At 37.6% G+C, this 18,961-nt stretch overlaps 1 protein-coding gene across 2 annotated transcripts in view; it reads left to right on the forward strand.

Moving 5' to 3' along the window:
- Positions 1-18,961, forward strand: part of BBOX1 (gamma-butyrobetaine hydroxylase 1) — an 80,624-nt gene that overhangs the window by 23,822 nt on the left and 37,841 nt on the right. For both annotated transcript variants that reach the window (XM_061203174.1, XM_061203175.1), the window contains one exon: positions 2,139-2,337. In XM_061203174.1, coding sequence (XP_061059157.1) covers positions 2,139-2,337 — 199 coding nt within the window. The remainder of the gene's footprint in view (positions 1-2,138; positions 2,338-18,961) is intronic.

The raw sequence follows: 18,961 nt of genomic DNA on the forward strand, positions 1-18,961 counted from the left end.
AAGCCAACTCTTGTTAGAGAGCAGAGTGGTGCCCCAGAACCACGCTGGGCCCGTAAAACCAACTTTGATTTCAGAAGAAATAGTTGAGGCATGAGGGACAGACCTGAGGAACTTCATGCATATAAAAGAGCAGCTGGCATCGTAGAAGGGGCATTAGGTAAGGAATCAGAAGATCTGATATCTGCATGGTATCCCGAACGTACTTCAACTATAGCATCTACCATATTATGTTTTAATTGTCAGTTTCCGTGTCCAAGTCTCCCATAGACTATGAGTTCCTGAAAACCTACCGCCTATCACAGTGTCTCACGACATAGTAAAATATTAGACTTATTGAAAAAATAAACCAACCAACAAATAATTATTGGGTAGCTAATAGAATCAAGGAAGACCAAGAACCTGTATTTTACACCATCCACCCTCCAAAAAAAATTATGCTTATATCCCAAACCCTTCACACCCCATTGTTATCGCTTTAGCCAACTTGCTCTGGCCCATGTGCTGACCTGCTTCTCTTTGCCAAGCTGACTTGGTTTAATAGTAAATTCTAAGGTTTTTCTCTAAAAGCACTTGATAAGCAACACTGAAAAAAAAAGCAGGAATGGCTATAGTTCTTTCAGTTATGGTTAGTCCCACAGAGAGAAGAGTTAAAACAAAAATTAGGAACCAGTGGCTGAATATAAACTCGACTTCCTGAGAAGATACAGTAAGTCACTTGGGCCTGTGGAATGTATTCAATACTGAAGAATATTAACGTTGTCCAAAATAATGAATGCAGCCACTAGGGAGGACTCATTTAGAGTTTGCAATTTAGGCCCTGAAAATTCTGCCTCATTATGCATTATGCAATATTATGCAAACTTTGGCAATATATGTGTTTATAATCTGATTAGTTCTCCCCCTTCCCCCCGCCCCGACACACACCTGCTCATCTCTGTGAATGTCCTCATGCAACTCGCTGGTGGGAGATCAGGAAGTGTCTTCCTGCACCTGTAAGTATCTTTGCTACTACTAAACCAACATCTGACTCCTAAGAAATCCCTGGTTCTGCAGAAACAGCCATGCTGACATCAAAGAAGAAATGATTTCCAATCTACAAGTACTACAAGGGAACACTGACTCAATCTTTTATCTTAAACTGGAGGCTCTGGGGTTGTTTTCTGTAACATGACATATATTTCCCAGTTAGAAAAAGGAGGCATTGCACAGGATGATTTTGAGATCATAAGACCTCATTCCGTCACTTTTTAGGAAGGCTTGCCTTCCTAAGGCAAATTCTTTCCCCCAAAATGAAGAAATCAAGTGGATTAGCTAGAGTGGTCTTTGCTGAATGCAATTATTAATATCTGAGTTATTTTCCTTGGCAAAATTATGTTTCCTCTGTGTTCTACCTCCTTTGAGAGAGCCTGGTTTGTAAGCAAATTATTTTCTACATTTGTTTTCTTTTCTGTTTTTTCAAGTAAACATTTTTATGAGCAATAAATCATGAGGAATCAGAAAACAAAGAAAGGCATTTGACTTTATCTCATGTGGCATTGTCACCAAAGTGTTTGTGCATGCCATGAGCACAACTTTCATCTTTTTCCTCCCCATGGACAGCTTTTGCTGACTCCTGTGGACAAGTTGACCCTAGAGAAAGCTTCTTATCAGGTAAAATAAGAGGAAGAAGGAGAATTCCTACCATGGCAAACACGTCTCACCCCAACCCCCAGGGATAGGCATACACTGTTCTAGCACATGATTCTGAGTTTATCTCTATTTGGAATTGAGCAATATAACTTGGCTGTTAAAATACACAATATTTCAAGGCTATTTCTAAGCAATGTCCAGGCAAGGAAGCCCTAAGGACATATGTATCAAGAGCCATCACAAGCTAAACAACATTCTCTTGACAAATGTGCTATAGTGAATACCTGTCATGGGTCTTCCACAGTTGTAGGCAGAAAGCATAGAGTAGACTGGCTTGGGTCCAGGGAAGAAGAGCTGGTAACTTGAGCATTTCTAATATGACTGAAATTTAATCAATTCCATGATAGAACAAAGGTCATCTTCAATGAACTAGTCCCTTCTCTGAGGTTCTCATTGTATGTTAAAAACAGTGCAATCCCATCTGGTTTCTTCTTTTTCTTAATTCACAGAATGTCAGTACTGGGGCTCAGAGTTCCAGCTACCTACTCTGGATTTTGAAGATGTTTTAAAAGATGATGAGCATGCATACAGGTGGCTCTCCAGGCTCAAGAAAGTCGGCATAGTGCGACTCACAGGAGCATCTAACAAACGAGGAGAAGTTTTAAAACTTGGGAAAAGGATTGGTTTCCTTTATCTCACATTTTATGGGTGAGTCACCAAATAGTTGGTATTCTGCCATCATATATAGGGTTTGATATACTTACCAGACAGGGGACTCTTTTGATTGATGATATAGAAATTTCCACAATGTCTTGACAGGAAGTCAGATGAGAATCTAAAAGTGGGATTTCTCTGAGAATGACTGGAATGACGTCAGACGCCAAAGACAGGATAGTTAAAGGTCGAGGATTAGTTTGCTAGGGCCGCACAACAGAATACCATAGACTGGGTGGCTTGAACAACAAAAGTTTATTTCCTCACAGTTCTAAAGGCCAGAAGTCCAAGATCAAGGTGCTGGCAGGTTTGGTGCTTGGTGAGCGCTCACTTCTTCACTTGCAGTTGGCCAATTTCTCGCTGTATCTTCACAGGGCCTTTCCTCAGGGTACCTGCACTCCTGGTATCTCTTCCTCTTCTTATAAGGACACCAGTCCTATTGGATTAGGGCCCCGCCCTTAAGATTTCATTTAATCTGGAATTCCCTGGCAGTCCAGTGGTTAGGACTCCACGCTCTCACTGGAAAGGGCCCGGGTTCAATCCCTGGTCAAAAAAGAAAAAAAACCAAAGATTTCATTTAACCCTAATCACCTCCTTAAAGGCCCTTTCTCCGAATGTAGTCACATTGAAGGTTAGGGTTTCATCATATGAATTTGGGAAGGACACAATTCAGTCCATACCAAGTGGGACAGAAGACTGTTTCTCTAAGGCTTTTTAAAAATATTCAGCTTTACAACTGTGAATGTTTATTAAAGTTTTACCTCCCAAGAGTTGGCACAAAATTAGGTTGGGCCCTGGGGAAATGAAACCAGCCACCAGATGTTTTAAATAAAGCTAACATGCAGAAAATTAAGTCTACGCACTTTAGCAAGTAACAGGAAATACAATTGATTTTAACTTTGGAACAAGAGGCTGTTTGCATAAGAATTGCCTGAGAGGTAACATTAATTATGGATAAGAAAACACTAGCAACAGGAAACACTACCTGGAAGTGGGGGTATGACTGTATTTCTAATCTTTAGGGTGAGCCTGTCATTTGCGATGGAGACACTTATTCTTGGGCTCAGAGTAGAGGGCACTAAAAGTGAAAAGGACCTGCAAAATGCAAAGTTTGCAAACTGGTAGCACGCGGGCAGTATTCAGATGTGTTTTGTTTGGCTCACATGATGTTGAAAAAAAATGGAATCAACACTTAAAAACTAGGAGATTTTACATTAAATATGGAGCTGACTTTTCTTGAAAAATCAAATGTAGCAACAACTGAGCTTAAACCCCTCCTTGCCAGCAACCTGCTGGAGGTAAGAAAAGGCTGAGCCCTGAAGAGAGCATACTCTCACTCTCCAATTTCACGAATTCTGCCCCCAACTCCTACCTCAGACCTGCAAGAGCCCTGCTAGCCTTTGACTTTGCCCCTAGGTTTGCTAATCTAGAGCAAGACCTCGTCTGTAGGTAAACAGAAGGTCAAAAATATTCAGTCACTTGCCTCCAATGATTTGAGTATGTTTATTCATGGCAGAAGACTCTATCATGTTTAGGCTTGGATGACCCAGTCCCCACTCCCATCCCAAGAACAAACTTTTACCATTAGCGAGTTTGTGTCATACAAAATTTTTATCTCCCCTACATCTGTAAGAATTTAAGCTGCCTTACAGATTACAGCAGCAACAACAGACAAAGGAAAGAGGAAGAGTCTTGAAATTATTAAGAGCCCCAACTGTATTATTTGCTCTCTATTTATTTTTCACAACTTTCTAGAATAGATATTATCCCTGAGTTCACTAATGAGGAAGCTGAAGCCCAGAGAATTAAAGTATAAACCCAAGTTTCCACAGATAATAAACAAGGAACCAGAGTTGGAATCTGTGTCTGTCCCATCCCTGGGCTTTCTAATCTACCTCACTATCAATCATAGTGTGAAGGAAGAACACGGAAAAGATGCTTTAGGGCGCTGGAGGTAAACAGAGCACTTCAAATATCTTCTAAGTTGTTTTACTTCATTTTTATCGTTACAGTGGCCAAATGTGGGGCTCTTTGTTATGGTTCCCTAACTTCCACCCCCATCCATCACATTAAGGGTCAGATTCTTAGTCCTGATTTATGACTTGTGTTTTATTTTGTTTTGTTGTTACAAATCCTAAAAAAGGCTTAATAATTTGGCCACTGATCTAATATTGTGAAATTTATTGGAATGAATACTAAAGGTTCGTTGTCAAAACAAATCAGATTTCCTACTACTCTTTCATTCCCTTTGTCCAAGATCTTTGCATCTGACCACATAGTTTACCTACACAATTTCACCTTCAGCAGTTGATCACATTTCTTCCCTAAATCTCTCAAACTATACCACACTCCAGAAAATGCCTTTCTTTCCACCTTACTGCTTCTTCCACCAATGATTACCAAGATCTTTTTTTAATTTTTATTTATTTATTTTTTGGTAATTTCTAATTCCCTACCTCAAGAACTTAACGAAGAGAACAGTTTTGTTGTTGTTGTTGTTGTTGTAGCTTTGATTTTGTTTGTTTGCTTACTTGTTTCAGGGGGTTTTGTCAACAGAATGAGAAAAGTGAATATTTTCCCCGAAGTTATTTGCCTTTTCTATACTGAAGTTAGGGTAACATGAGATTTTAAAAAAAGGGAGATATTTAGGACAATGTTTCTCAACCTAGGCTGCACAATAGAATAACCAATTTAAAAAATACTGACATCTGGGTCCCATCTCCAGAAAATTTTTTTTTTAACAGGACTTGGATTTGGCCTGGGTATCAGGAATTTTAGAAACTCTTCAGGTGATACTCATTTGCAGCAAAGCTCATAAGCCTCTGGTTGAGAGGAAGGGTAGTTCAAGAGAAGGCAGGTCACAGGTGGTGTGGAGCTTGGGTTCTTTACATCCTCTGAACTCTCACAATTATGTAGACTAAATGGCACTTGTCATGTTCTTCTTTGTACTGTGGTAATGCCTGGACATGATTTAGAACAGAATCAGTAGCTGCCTTAGACAGGGTCTCTCCCTTTCATATCTTTGTTTCTCCACTGGCCTTACTCTTGTTTGAAAAATAACTGGTTGGTGAGTGAGTAAACGGAAAGAATAAATGAAGGCAATAAATAATGAAGGCAATAATAATAATGCCAGAAATAGGAGAGGGACAGAGAAAGGAAAGTGGGAAATGTTAAAGGTAAACTTTGCTTTCCAGGTAGATTTTTCAAGGAGCCTGGTTTCCGCTCTTGCTTAGTTGCCAAAAACAATAATAGCTTGGTGCTACTTCACACGTGCTTGCCTTGGGGAAACTAACCTAGTACTTTTCCATTCGAATAGGGTTACTAGTTTAGAGAATTTGAACTGCGTGGGTCTAAAGTGAGAATTATAATGTCTATTTTGGGGTTTTGGCTGCCATCTACATTGTTAGATTGTTGGTTGGATAAACAAAAACAGTAGATTCCAGAACTTTCTGTAGTTTTAGCATATGGTAGGCAAGGAATAAATGTATAATGAATAAATTCACACCTAGTTTTTAAAAGACTATAAAGCAGCTGACGAATGCAATAATTATTAGAGCATTTCATATTATAAAATTATGTTCACCTACTAAATCAAAATGGCAATAGCTTTGAGGATAAATGTTTACATCATTTTCCATAGCTGTATTTTCTCAGATACTTGTTATTTTTTGACAGTGCATCATCTAAGCAATATTTTTTCATGCAGCCATGTGAAATGCTCAGTAACCTTACTGCCTTAAGGATGAAATCTTTCCTGGGAGAAAAGAATAAGAGTTGGTAAAGAAACCCCCATTGTCAATTTTGTCAAATACATATACATGTGGATCAGTATGTAAAAAGATGACCTTTTCAGGAGGATTTAAACCTTTGACTTGGAACAATGTAGTTTTTGCAGAGTGCGGCCAAAAGCCTCATCCCATGTCCCTGACCACACCCCGCCCCCACAAAAGGAATAAAAACAGCTTTCTGGATCATTTCTTTATTGAACAAAATATCTGAACTTTATGACATAATTTAACCCAATGGGAAATAGTCATTGTAAACTACACTCCACTGCCATCTTCAATGACTGAATGCAAGTTAGAATAATGCATTCGACAATGCATCCCACAGAGTAAGTCTTAAAGAAAGTACAGTCACTGTCAATGAAAGAGAATGTCCTGGTCGGTGGTATTGTCGTCTTACTCATCCATGCAACAACCATTCCTTGTATACTTTACCACGTGCAAGGCACCATGCCAGGCATTTTGTTCTGAACTAGATCTGGGTTTCTACTTTATGGAAAACTATCTTTGGTGATTGCTGTATGTGGGTGATTATAAAGAGTTGAGTTGACTTCATCTAGATAATCTGGAACAATAAATATTCCATAAAACCAAGGAACAAACTGTAAAGTACCCCTGGACTTCTGGCATTACAAATGAGGGAACAAGATAGTCAATACATGCCAACAGTACTTAAAAGGTAACACATAGCTGAAGGGTGATACTCTCCCAGCCTGGTGAAAGCATGGTGAAGATGGGGTGATATTCAACTATCAATATGGAAACTAGAGAGAATGAAGCCAGACTCCTCAAACTTACACAGGCTACCACTGTATAAATAGGTGTGACATTACTACATACATATTTAATTATGACTATATAATTCCATACAGCTCCTCCTCCCCATCTCAAGCTAGCCCAACTTAGATGCAAACCATTTTATCCACCAAAGAGAGTTGGTAGGGAACGACTACAGCCATAGTTCCTTTCTCACTTTGCTCAGATTGCTTTCCTCCCTTCCTACTTAACACCTTCTTTCTTGCATGCATCTCCCTCGCTTTTGCATCTCCTGACCTTTATCCTGTCTACAAACAACCTGTTCCAAGTCCTCCTCTGATTTTGGCTGCTTTTTGGCCTTTTGTGCCCTAGTTGCTTGACCTATTAATCTTTCTCCTCCTGTGTTCCAACCACCATCCCTGCTACATCCTCCCTTGATCTGGTAGCCTCTGAAGTTTTAAGGGAGAGAACCCCTCTCCCAGCCTCAGCTCTGTGAGATCACTACCAGCGCCACATCCCCATGCCCAGGCATTACAAGAAAACAAAATAAGTACTTTACTACTCATCCTAGGAGCTAGTTTTGCATTCTGAACCGCCCATCCAGAAAGAGAGGTGGAAATTCCCTTATCTCCCATATATTCCTAATATCTAGTTAGGCAATTTCTGTTTCCTGTGGAAGATTCCACTTTTAGGGATAATGCATGCAGTGTGAAAGAAAATAAACTACTGTGTTGTAAGATATCACTACTGTTAAGTTTGCTGGGTTGTAGTAATATTTACTAGTCATCATATTTGAGACTGTAATTATAAGACAACAATGAGAAGTTCACATGCTCTTCCCTAAAAAGGCAAAAGCGTAACCTGAGAATTTCTTCTCTAATTAGTTGGACAACTAAATTAACTGGTGAGGTTAGGGTATTACTATTTATATATACTTGTGTGTGTGTGTGTGTGTGTGCATGTGTGTGTGTGACACAGAGATGGGGTGGGGGAGGAGGGTTCAGCATCATAATTTTTAGTGTTTACCACTAATATTGTATATTAACTAGTTATCTTGCTTGTGACTACTAGCCAGGATAACCTTTGAAAATAAGGCATGTGTATCTCATTGCCATTGCCACCGTCATATTGAGCTCTTTGCAGGCAGAAACGGTGGCCTGCTCAGTACTAGCTTGGTGTCTCACACACACTTATCTCTCAGGAAACATTAATGAAAGGGAATGTATGCTACGATATTGAGAAATTCCATTTGATCAAGACATCAAAAATTCTTTCTTAGCATTGTCGATATTTATCAGTCCTTAGAAAGTTAACCTCATGAACAACTCATCAGAAAGTCAAGAGGAAGAAAAATAAAAATTTCAACCGTAGCTAGCAAAACTCCTCTTTTCCAGATCAGAGCCCAGAAGTTCAGTTCTTTCTTCTTCTTTCTTCTTTCTAAGAATATTTTATTTTCTAGCACAAGCAAGATGCAGTAACACATGTAACAAGGATTAGACTAAGAAGAATAATCAGGTGAAAATTAAAAAATATATTTTTCTGAAACACTAACATCAGGAATAAAATAAAGATGATGAGAGACAATGAGGAATAGGGGTAGAAGCAAAGAAATTTATGAATCTTGGTGGTAGTCAAATTTTATCTTGTGGAGACAGCATGAAAGCTATGTAAATGCTGAATAAAACTTATAAGGCCACAAATTGTTGTGGAAAATAAATAAATACTTTGAAACACTTCCTTCCAAAAAGTTTAGGAAAGAATTGAGGACCCAATGCCCCAGAGCATCTATATTGCCTTACTGCCCAGAGAGCTGCCCACGGGACCAGTAGGGAAGCAGAGCTTAATCATGGCTTCACCACCAGCTATTTGTAGGTGAGAAGTTGGTCTAAACTTTTCTTTAGTTTCCCAGAGTTCTATGCTTCTCCTCTACTGAGGCTTTGTTTCTCTTTCTAAAGGAGTGTTTTAATACCTATCATGCCCTTTGAGGCCTTTGGATGAAAATTTGCTGGAAAAATCTAAAAATGCTACTATTACTGCTGAGTTTTGCATTTGCATGAGTACCTTGCATGCAGGCTTCATGAGATGAATAAAATAATGTCAAACAGCAAATGTTTCTATTGGGCTGTTTGTCAAATGCACCAGCCAAGCCAGTTAAGAATTAACATTATTGAAATAGCCTCTGGGGAGAACAAACATATCTCCTTTCCAGCATTCACTGGATTTCTGCTAGCATTTCTGTAAGCCAGCCCAGCAGCACTTCACACATTAACTTGTATTAGAGATTGAGGACGTATGAGTGAAAAATATGATTATTCTTTGGCATCTGGCTCCTTAGAAATTGCTCCTACCATTAGTACTCCCTCCAAATCTGACTTTGAAACAGCTACTTGCTTGATATACATGTTACTAGAAAACGTTTGTGAAGTGTGGGGACTGAAGAGGGGAAGAAAAAACAAGTTTACCGATTTTGCTGAAGTTTCTAGCCAAGAAATTGCTTGAGAAAACCACACAGCCCTTCTTGAATAAAAATGGCTATAAAATAAAAACTAACCGAGGAGCAATTCAGACTTGGGAAGAAAACAAAGAAAACTTGTCTGAGTTCTGAATTGAGTTGTAATTTCATCCTACTTTGTGAAAAATCTACACTGAGATTTCTTAATGAGTTGTTTTAGATTTAGTACTGATCACAGTATTTGAGGATTGGGTTGGGGGGAGCTTTAAAATGTGTATTCTTCTGAGTATTAGGGTTTCCCAAGCAGAGTAACAAGCTGTGTTCTTTCGGCCATTGTGAATCCCAGTTTATGTTATCAGCCAAGAGCCAGTCCCCGGAGTTCCCTTTGTAATATTAGGTTTCACGGTAAAGTAGCTGCCAAAAAAACCACTTGAGTATGAGGTCATCTCATGAATGAAAGGAAAAATAATTTCTGTATCTGATGCTCCTCTAGAAATCACTTGAGGAAATTTATAGGCTACCCTACTAAGGCAGTTGCTTTTCCACAAGCCCTCCGATCCCCATTACCTCCTTGGTTATACTCTGTGCAGCCAAGACAGGCAGCTGCTGTTATTGGGATGGGAGAAAATAATTTTCTGTTAAGCACTTTTTATGTGCTAAGTGTTGAGCTCCATGCTTTACCATCATGATCGTGAATCTTGACAATTCTGATAAGAATCAGTATCCCCATTTTAAAAGTAAGGAAACTGAGGCAGAAGAATCAGCTGCAAACTCAGGTTTACTTGACTCAACAGTCTGTAATCTTTCCTTTACAGCGCGCCACTATGGTGGTTTGTTGATATTAACGTTTTCCCATAGTCCCTAATGCCATAATAATTGTTGACTATCAAATGTGGCTTCGACTCATACTGCTAGCCCAGATGCAAGGGAATAATTTGACAGGATTATGTGGAAAGTTCTCAAACTAAACCATAATGACAGTACCAGACTATTCATTCCCTTCCCCTCTATTAAATTCAAATTAGAGCCAACTGTTTATGCAAAGGGAAAATGACAGTTGACAAACAGATAACTTGTCACAAGAGAAGATAAAGTTTATATTTTTTCTTTTTTTTAAAATTTTTAAATTTTATTTTAGTTATTTTTTTATACAGCAGGTTCTTATTAGTCATCAATTTTATACACATCAGTGTATACATGTCAATCCCAATCGCCCACTATATCACACCACCACCACCACCACCCCGCCACTTTCCCCCTTGCTGTCCATACGTTTGTTCTCTACACCTGTGTCTCAATTTCTGCCCCGCAAACCAGTTCTTCTGTACCATTTTCCTAGGTTCCACATATAAACATTAATATATGATATTTGTTTTTCTCTTTCTGACTTGCTTCACTCTGTATGACAGTCTCTAGATCCATCCACGTCTCTACAAATGACCCAATTTCGTTCATTTTTATGGCTGACTTATATTCCATTGTATATATGTACCACATCTTCTTTATCCATTCGTCTGTCGATGGGCATTTAGGTTGCTTCCATGACCTGGCTATTGTAAATAGTGCTGCAATGAACATTGGGGTGCATGTGTCCTTTTGAATTATGGTTTTCTCTGGGTATATGCCCAGTAGTGGGATTGCTGGGTCATATGGTAATTCTATTTTTAGTTTTTTAAGGAACCTCCATACTGTTCTCCATAGTGGCTGTATCAATTTACATTCCCACCAACAGTGCAAGAGGGTTCCCTCTTCTCCACACCCTCTCCAGCATTTGTTGTTTGTAGATTTTCTGATGATGCCCATTCTAACTGGTGTGAGGTGATACCTCATTGTAGTTTTGATTTGCATTTCTCTAATAATTAGTGATGTTGAGCAGCTTTTCATGTGCTTCTTGGCCATCTGTATGTCTTCTTTAGAGAAATGTCTATTTAGGTCTTCTGCCCATTTTTGGATTGGGTTGTTTGTTTTTTTAATATTGAGCTGCATGACCTGTTTATATATTTTGGAGATTAATCCTTGGTCCGTTGATTCGTTTGAAAATATTTTCTCCCATTCTGAGGGTTATCTTTTCATCTTGTTTATGGTTTCCTTTGCTGTGCAAAAACTTTGAAGTTTCATTAGGTCCCATTTGTTTATTTTTGTTTTTATTTCCATTACTCTAGGAGGTGGATCAAAAAAGATTTTGCTATGATTTATGTCAAAGAGTGTTCTTCCTATATTTTCCTCTAAGAGTTTTGTAGTGTCTGGTCTTACATTTAGGTCTCTAATCCATTTTGAGTTTATTTTTGTGTTTGGTGTTAGGGAGTGTTCTAATTTCATTCTTTTACATGTAGCTGTCCAGTTTTCCCAGCACCACTTATTGAAGAGACTGTCTTTTCCCCATTGTATATCCTTGCCTCCTTTGTCATAGATTAGTTGACCATAGGTGCATGGGTTTATGTCTGGGCTTTCTATCTTGTTCCATTGATCTATGTTTCCATTTTTGTGTGAGTACCATATTGTCTTGAGTACTGTAGCTTTGTAGCATAGTCTGAAGTCAGGGAGTCTGATTCCTCCAGCTCCGTTTTTTTCCCTCAAGACTGCTTTGGCTATTTGGGGTCTTTTGTGTCTCCATACAAATTTTAAGATTTTTTGTTCTAGTTCCATAAAAAATTCCATTTGTAATTTTATAAGGATTGCATTGAATCTATAGATTGCTTTGGGTGGTATAGTCATTTTCACAATATTGATTCTTCCAATCCAAGAACATGGTATATCTCTCCATCTGTTGGTATCATCTTTAATTTCTTTCATCAGTGTCTTACACTTTTCTGCATACAGGTCTTTTGTCTCCCTAGGTAGGTTTATTCCCAGGTATTTTATTCTTTTTGTTGCAATGGTAAGTGGGAGTGTTTCCTTAATTTCTGTTTCAGATTTTTCATCATTAGTGTATAGGAATGCAAGAGATTTCTGTGCATTAATTTTGTATCCTGCAACTTTACCAAATTCATTGATTAGCTCTAGCAGTTTTCTGGTGGCGTCTTTAGGATTCTCTATGTATAGTATCATGTCATCTGCAAACAGTGACAGTTTTACTTTTTCTTTTCCAATTTGGATTCCTTTTATTTCTTTTTCTTCTCTGATTGTTGTGGCTAGGACTTCCAAAACTATGTTGAATAATAGTGGCAAGAGTGGACATCCTTGTCTTGTTCCTGATCTTAGAGGAAATGATTTCAGTTTTTCACCATTGAGGATGATGTTTGCTGTGGGTTTGTCGTATCTGGCCTTTATTATGTTGAGGTAGGTTCCCTCTATGCCCACTTTCTGGAGAGTTTTTACCATAAATGGGTGTTGAATTCTGTCAAAATCTTTTTCTGCATCTACTGGGATGATCATATGGTTTTTATTCTTCAATTTGTTAATATGGTTTATCACATTGATTGATTTGCGTATATTGAAGAATTCTTGCATCCCTGGGATAAATCCCACTTCGTCATGGTGTATGACCCTTTTAATGTGTTGTTGGATTCTGTTTGCTAGTATTTTCTTGAGGATTTTTGCATCTATATTCATCAGTGATATTGGTCTGTAATTTTCTTTTTTTTGTAATATCTTTGTCTGGTTTTGGTATCAGGGTGATGGTGGCCTCTTAGAATGAGTTTGGGAGTTTTCCTTCCTCCACAATTTTTTGGAAGAGTTTGAGAAGGATGGGTGTTAGCTCTTCTCTAAATGTTTGATAGAATTCACCTGTGAAGCCATCTGGTCCTGGACTTTTGTTTGTTGGAAAATTTTTAATCACAGTTTCAATTTCATTACTTGTGATTGGTCTGTTCATATTTTCTATTTCTTCCTACTTCAGTCTTGGAAGGTTATACCTTTCTAAGAATTTGTCCATTTCCTCCAGGTTGTCCATTTCATTGGCATAGAGTTTCTTTTAGTAGTCTCTTAGGATGCTTTGTATTTCTGTGGTGTCTGTTGTAACTTCTCCTTTTTCATTTCTAATTTTGTTGATTTGAGTCCTCTCCCTCTTTTTCTTGATGAGTCTGGCTAATGGTTTATCAATTTTGTTTATCTTCTCAAAGAACTAGCTTTTAGTTTTATTGATCTTTGCTATTGTTTTCTTTGTTTCTATTTCATTTATTTGTGCTCTGATCTTTATGATTTCTTTCCTTCTACTAACTTTGGGTTTTGGTTGTTCTTCTTCTTCTAGTTCCTTTAAGTGTAAGGTTAGATTGTTTACTTGAGATTTTTCCTGTTTCTTGATGTAAGCTTGTATAGCTATAAACTTCCCTCTTAGAACTGCTTTTGCTTCATCCCATAGGTTTTGGATCGTCGTGTTTTCATTGTCATTTGTCTCTAGGTATTTTTTGATTTCCTCTTTGATTTCTTCAGTGATCTCTTGGTTATTTAGTAACGTATTGTTTAGCCTCCATGTGTTTGTGTTTTTTACGTTTTTTGCCCTGTAATTCATTTCTAATCTCATAGTGTTGTGGTCAGAAAAGATGCTTGATATGATTTCAATTTTCTTAAATTTACTGAGGCTTGATTTGTGACCCAAGATGTGATCTATCCTGGAGAATAATCTGTGCGCACTTGAGAAGAAAGTGTAATCTGCTGTTTTTGGATGGAATGTCCTATAGATATCAATTAAATCTATCTGGTCTATTGTGTCATTTAAAGCTTCTGTTCCCTTATTTATTTTCATTTTGGATGATCTGTCCATTGGTGTAAGTAAGGTGTTAAAGTCCCCCACTATTATTGTGTTACTGTTGATTTCCTCTTTTATAGCTGTTAGCAGTTGCCTTATGTATTGAGGTGCTCCTATGTTGGGTGCATATATATTTATAATTGTTATATCTTCTTCTTGGATTGAACCCTTGATCATTATGTAGAGTCCTTCCTTGTCTGTTCTAACATTCTTTATTTTAAAGTCTATTCTATCTGATATGAGTATAGCTACTCCAGCTTTCTTTTGATTTCCATTTGCATGGAATATATTTTTCCATCCCCTCACTTTCAGACTGAATGTGTTCCTAGGTCTGAAGTGGGTCTGTTGTAGACAGCATATATATGGGTCTTGTTTTTGTATCCATTCAGCAAGCCTGTGTCTTTTGGTTGGAGCATTTAATCCATTCATGTTTGGGGTAATTATCGATATGTATGTTCCTATTACCATTTTCTTAATTGTTTTGGGCTTGTTTTTGTAGGTCCTTTCTTCTCTTGTGTTTCCCACTTAGAGAAGTTCCTTTAGCATTTGTTGTAAAGCTGGTTTGGTGGTGCTGAATTCTCTTAGCTTTTGCTTGTCTGTAAAGCTTTTGTTTCTCCATTGAATCTGAATGAGATCCTTGCCGGGTAGAGTAATCTTGGTTGTAGGTTCTTCCCTTTCATCACTTTAATTATATCATGCCAGTCCCTTCTGGCTTGTAGAGTTTCTGCTGAGAAATCAGCTGTTAACCTTATGGGAGTTCCCTTGTATGTTATTTGTCATTTTTCCCTTGCTGCTTTTAATAATTTTTCTTTGTCTTTAATTTTTGCCAATTTGATTACTATGTGTCTTGGTGTGTTTCTCCTTGGGTTTATCCTGTATGGGACTCTCTGCACTTCCTGGACTTGGGTGGCTATTTCCTTTCCCATGTGAGGGAAGTTTTCGACTATAATCTCTTCAAATATTTTCTCTGTTTCTTTTTCTCTCTCTTCTCCTTCTGGCACCCCTATAATGCGAATGTTGCTGCATTTAATATTGTCCCAGAAGTCTCTTAGGCTGTCTTCATTTCTTTTCATTCTTTTTTCTTTATTCTGTTCCACAGCAGTGAATTCCACCATTCTGTCTTCCAGGTCACTTATCCGTTCTTCTGCCTCAGTTATTCTGGTATTGATTCCTTCTAGTGTAGTTTTCATTTCAGATTGTATTGTTCATCTCTGTTTGTTTGTTCTTTAATTCTTCTAGGTCTTTCTTCAACATTTCTTGCATCGTCTTGATCTTTGCCTCCATTCTTTTTCTGAGGTCCTGGATCATCTTCACTATCATTATTCTGAATTATTTTTCTGGAAGGTTGCCTATCTCCACTTCATTTAGTTGTTTTTCTGGGGTTTTATCTTGTTCCTTCATCTGGTACATAGCCCTCTGCCTTTTCATCTTGTCTATCTTTCTGTGAATGTGGTTTTTGTTCCACAGGCTCCAGGATTGTAGTTTTTCTTGCTTCTAAAGTTTATATTTTAATGTTTCACAATAATAATCTAAACTAGCATCCAATTCTTGTTCTGATGAAATAAATTAAACACAGTTTTCCTTTCACACCCCAAAAAACTATTAAATATGCTTAATGTGGAAATCTCATAGTTTGTTTTTTTTCTTTTTTTGCAATGTACTACATTCTAAGTTTTTCCTAATGAAGGCCTTTTGAACTTTGGAGCAAATTGCTGTAACGTTTTTCTTTATGTTTTTAGAGGCAGCTGCCATCTTTCTATCATTACCTGTCTTCATTTTTATTGTTGGGAGTATTATTAACCTTTAAAAATAAATTTTCAAAAAATACTTCTCATGGTAGAATATAGATACAGAAAAATCACATAAAACAAATGTATAGCTTAATGAATTACTAAGGCAAACACCCTTAAATACCATCCAGGTCAAGAAATGGAACATTGCCAGCCACTCTACAACCCATCCACAAATCCTAACCAATCACAAACCTCTCTTTTCTCCCCACATGTAATAGCGCCCCTGAATTTTAAGGTATTCACTATCATATTCACTTACATTTTTTTCTAGTTTAAAGTATTAGCACCCAAGTGTGACTTCCTTAGCACTACAGTTTGGTTTCCCAACTTTTTAGTTTTCTGATATCTTTTTTCCTTACGTACAATCAGTTCTATTTGTAAACATAAATTTATTAATCAGCACCAGTGCTATGTCAATGTATTTCTATTCACTTCCGTTGCCTGAAGCCCATTCTCTTGTAAATTCCTCAGGAAGAACTCATGGGAACAATACTCCATGAATTCTTGCATGTTGAAAGCAACTTAAGACCTTTATACTTGAAAATCAGCTTGGCTAAATATCAAATTCTTGGCTCACAGCATCTCTAAGATGTCAGTATGGTTTTATTGGTAATCTAATTTTCTTTTCCTTATAAATAATTTGATATTTTTACCTAGATTTATTTTCTTTGAAGACCAGTAATTTTATAGACTATTTCTTCATGTTGGTTGCTCTGGGATAACTTTTTCAGGGAGTATCTTTCAGTGTGCAGTTTCGAATCTCATTTTTTAAATTTCAAGAATTTTTTTGAGTTGTAGATTTTAGTATTTGTTCTGTTCTTTACTTTGAGTTTCTTCTCTTGAGGACACCTATTATGTATATGTTAAATCATCTTTGCCTATCCTCTTGTTACTTTCTCTCAAATCCTTCTTACCTTTTTTTAAAAAAATTTTTAATTGAAGTATAATTGATTTAGAATGTTGTGTTAATTTCTGCTATACAGCAAAGTGACTCAGTAATACACACATATACTTTTTTATATTCTTTTCCATTATAGGTTATCCCAGGATATTGAATATAGTTCCCTGTCCTATACAGTAGGACCTCATTGTTAATCCATTCTATATGTAATAGTTTGCATCTCCTTACCCCAAACTTCCAATCCATCCTTCCTCCAACCCCCTCCCCCTTGGCAGCCACAAGTCTGTTCTTGTGATCATGGTATCTTCCCTGCCAGGTAAGTATACAAGTCTGTTCTCTATGTCTGTGAGTCTGTTTCTGTTTCATATATAAGTTCATTTCTGCCATATTTCAGAATCCACATATAAGTGATATCATATGGTATTTGTCTTTCTCTTTCTGGCTTACTTCACTTAGTATGATAATCTCTAGTTGCATACATGTTGCTGCAAATGGCATTATTTTGTTATTTTTTTATGGCTGAGTAGTATTCCATTGTATATATGTACCACATCTTCTTTATCCATTCATCTGTCAGTGGACATTAACGTTGTTTCCATCTCTTGGCTATTGTGAACAGTGCCAACATGAACATAGGGGGGCATGTATCTTTTGGAATTATAGTTTGGTCCAGATATATGCCCAGGAGTGGGATTGCTGGATCATATGGTAATTCTATTTTTAGTTTTCTAAGAAACCTCCATACTGTTTTCCATAGTGGCTGCACCAGTGTACATTCCCACCAACAGTGTAGGAGGGTTCCCTTTTCTCCACACCCTCTCCAGCATTTGTTGTTTGTAGATTTTCTGATGATGCCCATTCTGACTGGCGTGAGGTGATACCTCATTGTAGTTTTGATTTGCATTTCTCTAATAATTAGTGGTGTTCAGCAGCTTTTCATGTGCCTCTTGGCCATCTGTATGTCTCCTTTGGAGAAATGTCTATTTAGGCCTCTGCCCATTTTCTGATTGGGTTGTTTGCTTTTTTGTTGTTGAATTGTATGAGCTATTTGTATATTTTGGAAATTAAGCCCTTGTCGGTCACATGATTTGCAAATATTATTTCCCATTCCGTAGGTTGTCTTTTTGTTTCGTTTATGGTTTCCTTTGCTGTGCAAAAGCTTGTAAGTTTGGTTAGGTCCCATTTGTTTATTTTTGTTTTTATTTCTATTGCCTTGGAAGACTGACCTAAGAAAACATTGATATGATTTATGTCAGAGAATATTTTGCCTATGATCTCTTCTAGGAGTTTTATGGTGTCATATCTTATGCCATTTTAAGTTTATTTTTGTGTATGGTGTGAGGGTGTATTGTAACTTCGTTGATTTACATGCTCCTGTCCAACTTTCCCATCACCACTTGCCGAAGAGACTGTCTTTCTCCCATTTTATATTCTTCCCTCCTTTGTTGAAGATTAATTGACCGTAGGAGTGTGGGTTTATTTCGGGGCTCTCTGTTCTGTTCCATTGATCCATATGTATGTTTCTGTGCCAATACCACATTGTTTTGATTACTGTAGCTTTGTAGTATTGTCTGAATGTGGGAGGGTTTTGCCTCCTGCTTTGTTATTTTTCCTTAGGATTGCTTTGGCAATTCTGGGTCTTTTATAGTTCCATATAAATTTTAGGATAATTTATTCTACTTCTGTGAAAAATGTCATGGGTAATTTGATAGGGATCTTGCTTTCTTTTTTTTAACATCATTATTGGAGTATAATTGCTTTAAAATGGTGTGTTAGTTTCTGCTGTATAACAAAGTGAATCAGCTATATGTATACTATACCCCCATATCCCCTCCCACTTGCATCTCCCTCCCACCCTCCCTATCCCACCCCTCTAGGTGGTCACAAAGCACAGAGCTAATCTCCCTCTGCTATGCTGCTTCTCCCCACTATCTATTTCACATTTCATAGTGTATATATGTCCATGTCACTCTCACTTTGTCCTAGCTTACCCTTCCCCCTCCCTGTGTCCTCAAGGCCATTCTCTACGTCTGCGTCTTTAGTCCTGTCCTGCCCCTAGGTTCTTCAGAACCATTTTTTTTTTTTAGATTCCATATATATGTGTTAGCATACAGTATTTATTTTTCTCTTTCTGACTTACTTCACTCTGTATGACAGACTCTAGGTCCATCCACCTCACTACAAATAACTCAATTTCGTTCCTTTTTATGGCTGAGTAATATTCCATTGTATATATGTGCCACA

The sequence above is a fragment of the Eubalaena glacialis genome, chromosome 10 (assembly GCF_028564815.1).
Source record: "Eubalaena glacialis isolate mEubGla1 chromosome 10, mEubGla1.1.hap2.+ XY, whole genome shotgun sequence".
NCBI lineage: Eukaryota > Metazoa > Chordata > Mammalia > Artiodactyla > Balaenidae > Eubalaena > Eubalaena glacialis.